The 6,929-nt window shown below is 39.7% G+C and overlaps 1 protein-coding gene across 2 annotated transcripts; it reads right to left on the bottom strand.

Annotated features, from left to right (window-relative positions):
* Nucleotides 1-663: 663 nt before the first annotated feature.
* Nucleotides 664-6,887, bottom strand: LOC104915655 (alpha-2-macroglobulin-like). Of its 2 annotated transcripts, XM_010726574.3 has the most exons (8): nucleotides 6,531-6,887; nucleotides 5,912-6,127; nucleotides 5,360-5,481; nucleotides 4,614-4,704; nucleotides 3,858-3,926; nucleotides 3,479-3,581; nucleotides 1,306-1,347; nucleotides 664-892 (listed from the first exon to the last, which is right to left on the bottom strand). In XM_010726574.3, the coding sequence occupies exons 1-8, from the start codon at nucleotides 6,666-6,668 to the stop codon at nucleotides 885-887; spliced, it is 789 nt and encodes a 262-aa protein (XP_010724876.1). In that variant the 5' UTR covers nucleotides 6,669-6,887; the 3' UTR covers nucleotides 664-884. The 2 variants fall into 2 exon arrangements, with proteins under 2 accessions (XP_010724876.1, XP_019466490.1); XM_019610945.2 differs by lacking the exon at nucleotides 1,306-1,347.
* Nucleotides 6,888-6,929: the final 42 nt, after the last annotated feature.

Here is a 6,929-nt window from a genome sequence, read left to right as displayed (position 1 = left end):
AGGAACTCCACAAACCTACCCATATTTAGCCCTTCTTTTGTATGGCTCGGCAGACTATTTTTTTAAGGCAGTTGGCTCTGAAAGAAAATCCTGGAGACTTTGGAATGGAACTGGCATCTGAAAGTGTGCTCTGAAGGATCATGCCCTCAAAGAATTTCTAAAATATTCCTGCTTGACATAAGAAATAGTAACAAACATGAGGCTACACAACAGAATTGAACAGAGAATTTGGAGAGGATTATTTTGACCTAATGGCCTCCCTTCATACATCACCATTATAAAGTTATTTGGAGAACTGGTAATGTAATTCTCCCTTGGCCTCTCTTTGCCTGTTCTTACTCTTCAGCTGTGACAGAAAGATGATTCAGAGGACCATGATGAAGGTTAAAAATATTTGTGTTGTTTTTTTGTTTGTTTGTTTGTTTGGTGTGTGTGTGTGTTTGTTTGTTTGTTTTTTCCTTGGAGTTTGATTGCAAACAATCTATTGCGTTAGCTCAACTGAGAAGGTAGTCCAGAGATGGTTGGAGGGAGGAGATGAATACTTAAGCCAATATTGTGACCAAAAGAAAAATATGTATATCTGATCTAAGAAATGTTTCTCTTTTTTATTTTTTTTCAGACCCTGAATTCTGTGCAGATTTAATAAACTATGAAGTCACTGCCTTCTTTTCAGGTTTCACATAGTTTATTTCACTTGAACTCAAACTACTGCATATCAATTCAGGTTTCACACAGAAAATAAGGGCATCAAATGAAAGAGGGTGCATCCAACAGAGAAAAAGTGTGTACAGCAGGAGAGCCAGAGTAATGGTGTTTTCCTTATGAAAGCAGGAAACTCAGATTACTGGTTCCAGAACCATGGTGTTCTTTTCAGAATCTTTGATCTAAACATCTGCAGAAAGAAAAAGCATAAAGCATAGTGCATGATGAATATTTATGAACAAATCAAAGGGTCAAGAAGTTGTGGAGAATGAGTTGTAATATCCTTTTGTCATTGACATAGGCACTTCCAGTTGCATTCAGATTTGGGATGCTTTGAGAGCTGCAGATATGAGGGATATATGGAAATGGGATAAAAATAGATCATTTAATATCATCTCCATAGTATGTTCAAGCCCTGGTCTGCATATCTGGATTAGAAATAGTGCCACCAACTAGTACAGTAGATTCCAAATCAAACTGCAGTCTGATCAGCACATGATAGAATTAAAGACAGAGCAGAAGTGGCTGCTTTGCTTGCTTACGGCCAGTGCTCAGTTCCGGCTGTTTCAGACATTCCCATCTTGAAAGCCTATTAACACTAACCTGAACTGCAAGGGGAATTGTATTCTCTTGCTATACGGTCATCTGTAGGAGCAAAAAGAGAATGCGTAGTGAGTTGCAGAACTACATACTAAAATAATTCTCTTTAACACAACCATCCCACTCTTCTTATTTTCCCCTCTTTAGAGCATGAATATAGGAACAGAAAAATGTCTAGAATTTTCCTTTATTTGTCTCCACTCCGGCTATAGAAGATCCTATTATGCAGTGTGATAATCCAAAAGTAATGCCACCTATTTTATTATGTTGGCTCACAATGTCAGAGGCAGATGGTGGTGGTATGGCAGTTGAGGTTGAAACTTGCCGCCAATATTGTTACATTTTGTTGCCATGTGACAGAGGGGCAATAGAGGGGCAGTCTGCCAAAAGGCATCTGACACTGAAGTGCATATGAAGAAAAGGTGTGGAATTGATTTCTCCATTAAGAAAAAATTGCACTCACTGATATTTATTGACACTTGCTGAATGGTTATGGAAATCAAACATCAGATGTTAGCGTGGTGAGGTAGTGGGCGATGCATTTCAACACTGGGGACGACGACAGTAGATCACCTCTGATGGTGCAGTTTTTTATGAGTGTGGCATGCAGGCTCTTGTTCACCACTGGAAAAATGCACAACCAATGGTGGTGACTATATTGAAAATGGTGTTTTGTAGCTAAGGATTTGCTCTATCAACTAGTATTATTGTGCTCTTTGTATCTGTTTTAGTTTCCATGGATACAAATAGGAGGCATTACTTTCAGAGTGACTTACATAATAGAAGGATGTTTTTTAAAGAGAAAACCTTTTGGTAGGTTTTCCCAATCGCCTTGGTTTTTTTTATTAATAATCAGTATATTCCTGTTTTATAACAAGGACAAAAATTATGGTGAAAGATGAGATAGCAAAGAGAGAGCATACGAGGCTACAGTACTTATTTCTGCAAAGACTGAATTAAGAATCCTCCTCTTTTTCTTGAAATGGTATGGGAAGGGAGAGCAAGAACGGAATTCAGTATACAACATGTAGACCTATGGTTCAGCTTTCTAAATCTCCAGTGGTACTTTTGCATACTGCTCTCAAATTCTTTTCAAATAATTCTTGTTATTCTGTATGCTGTCTCATACTGAGTGTGGAGAGGTAGAGGCCGAGAATGAATTGAGGTTCTCTGGGCTTAGTTCATTTAGAGCTTCAAGGAACTGATACAAGTTGTAGCGATATCGTTAAACTTGCTAATGCTCTTTAATGGATACCCCAGTAGTTTGTTTAGATAGGGGGAAGAGTCTGCTCTTTGTACCAAGTAGATAAGGAAAGTTCTGCTTTGAATCAGATTACAGTTTTGTGAAACTATTGTGCAATCAAGGTAAGAAGCTAACTGAGTGTCTGTGTAGACCAGGTTCAATCAGAGGAAGACTACTGACAATGAACAGAGACTCCAAAAGACCACCACCTCAAAAGTCTCATCATATGCAAGGAGGCAGAATCCTATGTTAATGATTTTGGGAGAAGTATTGAATACGTATCTACTGCCTGGGAAAACATTTGCATATGTAGCACAAGTAATGTATATAGGCTGAAGATACTTTGTACAAAACATGCATGGTAGGCAGAGACAAAAATAAATATTGCCTGCTTTCAAAAACTCCAACATGAGTCTTAAGTTAACAGGCTAAGAAATTATTTTCCTATTATCCTCTGGGACATGACAGGACCTACTTGTTGGCCGGACTGTCACACTATACCTGAAAAGCATAGAACTTAATTCTGCTTTCTGATTGATTAAGGTGACAGTATGTAACACTGATTTTAAATAAATGTCTAAATATTTTCAAGAGAGCTAAGGAGTGAAAGAAGACATGGTAAACTGACAGAGAATCTTTCCTTCCACAGAGACATAACTTGAAGTTAGAACAACTTTTTTAAAAAAAGCAGACATTTTAAATATCCATCCCAAAACATAACCTCAGTGTCCAGCAGTCTCTCTTCAAGGAACAGAAAAGAAAGTGATTCTGAAACTTAAATGTAGAAGTTCTGTACGGAGAAAACCCAAGTTTGAAATTGAAGGAGGAAGTACACTGGACTAAAGGACCTAAGTGGAACAAATGACATAGACTGCACTGTGTTTGAGTGGGAGGTAAGATAGTGACTCTTCACCAATGCCTATGAAATCTCACCTGGTTTATAGTAGTCATAGACATGCACTGTGGCTGGTTTCAGGTTCTCTATTTCAATATCTTGTTCCACTGATATCTTAAGATTCAGAGAAGTCTTGTCCAGCTAGAGAGAAGAACAGACACTGACTATCTCAAAGTCATCTGCATTCCAAGTTCATTCCCTCTGCATCAAAGATTTCTTTCTCCACTTCTTCAGATTCTTTCATCCTCTTTCTCTTATGCCAATTTTGAGTTGTATGACTAGCCTAGAGATTTGTATTTTCTGATCTCTAAAGTCCCAACACAAAATACTGCTGAGTCTCAAAACAAAGTATTTCTGTTGTGCAGCAACTACTTTAGTACTACTTGACAGAGCAGATCTATGCGCTCTTCCTCTTACCTCTTCCAAGTAGATTATGACTTTGTCTGGTTTTATCTCTGCCTTTTTCACCAAGAGTACATTCTCCAACTGTGCAGGAAGACAAGAGAATGTGCTTTGTTAGCATCAGCTCATTAGCCTTGCCTGATGTCTCACATATAGCTTGATATTTGTCAGCACACCACTGCTGATTATGGCACTTAGCCTAGCCATGGGAGACCCTGCATTCTCTACCTGTAAGGACCTGTATTTGCTAGGAGCACACAAAAGACTTTCTTAGATTTGGAACAAATGTCCTTTACCTATGATTCTACTTTAAGCATTTGTAGCAAAGGTAAAGCCATTAAGTAGGAAAACATGATGGATCTTCTAGTTATCTCCAAGAACAATGAAACATGTCACCGAATAATTCTATGGGATTCAACAATGCTTTATGGAGTATTCCTCCAAATGACAGCAGTGAGAAATTTCAGTCCACCCCAGATAGCTCTAATGAGGTGTTTTTCAACTCCTTTCTAGCTTCTTACCTCAAAATAGTTCTTACTACTAAATATGACAAATTACGATTAGTTCAGTAAGTAGAAAATTGCTTTGTGGAATAGCTCGCTGTATCTGCACTTGCTTAGTTTATTTAATTAACTAACTAAATAAAGTAAGATAACTTCTTAGTAACTATTATACTCCAGCAGTTCTTAGAGGTTTGGGTATTTCTGGCTGAAATACATCTGGAAAGTACATCTTCATGGCCTTCGGGAAGGCCAGAGGAAAAAGTCTTACCTCTTTCACAGACTTTTTCGTAGGAATGAACCCTGACAGCATATCCACCTCCACTAGGGCCATATTACTGGTTACACGGTCCCCAGTGTAACTAAAAAAAAGGCAGGAGAGAAACACATTAGCTGGGGAACTCATCACAACATTTACAGAATATCATGATAAACTTTAGTCCAAGTTCTGTTCTGCTCTACAGTGATATGAAAGCACAGCCACTTACATAAAGGGGAAAAAAATCTCATTGCCCCAACTAGCTCAATATGGAGAAAGACTGCAGCAAATGTACACACTGCCCTGTAGTGAGATGGAAGTTATCTTTGATTAACAGTGGACTGGTCTCCCATTCTCTTATCTTCTCATCCAATAAAAGGAAGATATTGGCATAATTCTCTTTCAGGACAGTAGGGCATGGAGAATACGAATCAAGACACATTGGTTCAGACCATGCCTCCAAATTCTCCCTGTGCTGGGAACTCTGGTTCTTGAGAATACTGCTGTCTCATCTGCCAGTGCTCTAGGAACTGCTGTGCTGCACTGTGCTGAGATAGTTGGGCTATGGAAACCACTGCCAATGTGTTCCCTTGCTTTCCCAAGCCTTAACTCTCTTTTCATTATCTTCTTCGAATCTGCAGAGAAGGCAGTCTGTCCCAGTGTTTGCCAAAAAATAGGAGATATTTAGGGGGTTCTGGTCATACTGTGGAAGCTCTCATTGTTTTCTGGTGGAGGAAAAGCATCAGAGAATCCCATACCTAACAGATAAGTGGATGTCAAACTGTTTCCTGACACCATCACATTCTCGTGTTACTGTTCCCACATCCAGGAGGAAGACAACTTCAGTTTTTGGTGGCGGGATGTTATAGTAGAGAGTGCTCTGGTGGAAAAGAAACAATGTCTGTCAAGTACTCCAGAACTTTCCTGCATGAGCCAAAGGTCTATTTGTGCATCCAGCTTTTAACAAACTGATAACCAGTAACTAACACAGCTTGCTCCAGCTGTTCTTTCTGTCCAGATATGCTATGTTGAGCCCACAGGGCCTCATATAGCCTCTAAACGTAGCCCTAATTTTGAAGGCTCAGATATCTGTAATCCAAGGTCTCATTCAGTCCAACATTGTCTCAGTTTTTACCGGGTGGGGAAAAAAAAAAAAGGCTTGAAAAAGCACATTAGCTAAAACACTGCCTATAAAGAGAAAGAAGCAAAATCCTATACAGAACTTGAGGCTCTAGCATTTGCTTAGATCAAAACCTCACTTATAGAGTTAGTGGCAAAACTTAACAGCTCTGTTTTTTGTATATACTCACCTGTATGTAGACACAGCCACTGCCAGTTGCCTGTACTGTGTACATCCCCGGGACTTCAAGGAGAGATGCTTGATGCAAGACTAGTTTATTATTTTGGTGCACATGGAACTCTAGTGGAGAAGCCTCTTTACCTTTCACTGTTACCTTTACATCTCTGACCTCACGAGGAATCAGGGCTGCATACTGAGCCAGGGCCTGCAGGCTAACGACTGTATCCTGAAGGTAAAGAGAAACTCACTTTCCTATGCAGTAAAGCAGTATAAAATCCAGCACTCTAAATCAGGCACAACAGGGAAAAATACACGTCTAGTGGCCCTGAATCGTGCTCTGATACAACTAGGGTATATGCCAGTGAGTTCACAGGCTTCTGGATGACTTCTGTATGTGGTGAGCATGGCTTCTCAGTCCTGGGACTAGCAGTTCTAGTCCTGGGTGATCCCATGAAAAAGCAAACAAACAAACAAAAACCTTCCCCGCAACATTCCCCTTCCCAAGCAGGACTCATGTATGCCTCTCTGCAAAGGATGGATCTGGAGAGACATGCACACACATGACACACACGTATCACTCTATGTACAGTATCTCTCTTCTTCCCCCATAGCTTTCCCCAGATTGTTACCTGTGTGGAAGCAAATCCCCCAAGAGCATTTCTTTGTTTACTGAGCCAGTGCACAAGCTTGCTGGCTGCACTTTCATTGATGGCAAAATCTGTTTTGGAAACATGAGCCAGAAGGATGTAGGCTACTATCTCAATCATAGAAGAAGATTCTTTACTACTGAAATCTGATGTCAGACGCTCTGCTGATGCATAGGGAAAAAAAAAAAAAAAAAGTGTGGAAGAGAAGAACTTTAGACCCTGATGAACATTAGCTCATCCTGCTCTTCTATATCTGGAAGAGTGGCAGTTTCTTTTACAACACCAGAAATGGTTGCAACTTTCTGGAGAAACTCAGAATACAGAAGCCAAACTCTCCAGTGGTTTTTGTCTCTGAAAAATATGTTAGACTCCAATTCTTCC

Source organism: Meleagris gallopavo, unplaced genomic scaffold (genome assembly GCF_000146605.3).
Source record: "Meleagris gallopavo isolate NT-WF06-2002-E0010 breed Aviagen turkey brand Nicholas breeding stock unplaced genomic scaffold, Turkey_5.1 ChrUn_random_7180001839913, whole genome shotgun sequence".
In the NCBI taxonomy this organism is placed as follows: Eukaryota; Metazoa; Chordata; class Aves; order Galliformes; family Phasianidae; genus Meleagris; species Meleagris gallopavo.
The sequence above is the reverse complement of the archived record's forward strand: the minus strand, read 5'-3'. Positions and strand labels throughout refer to the sequence as shown.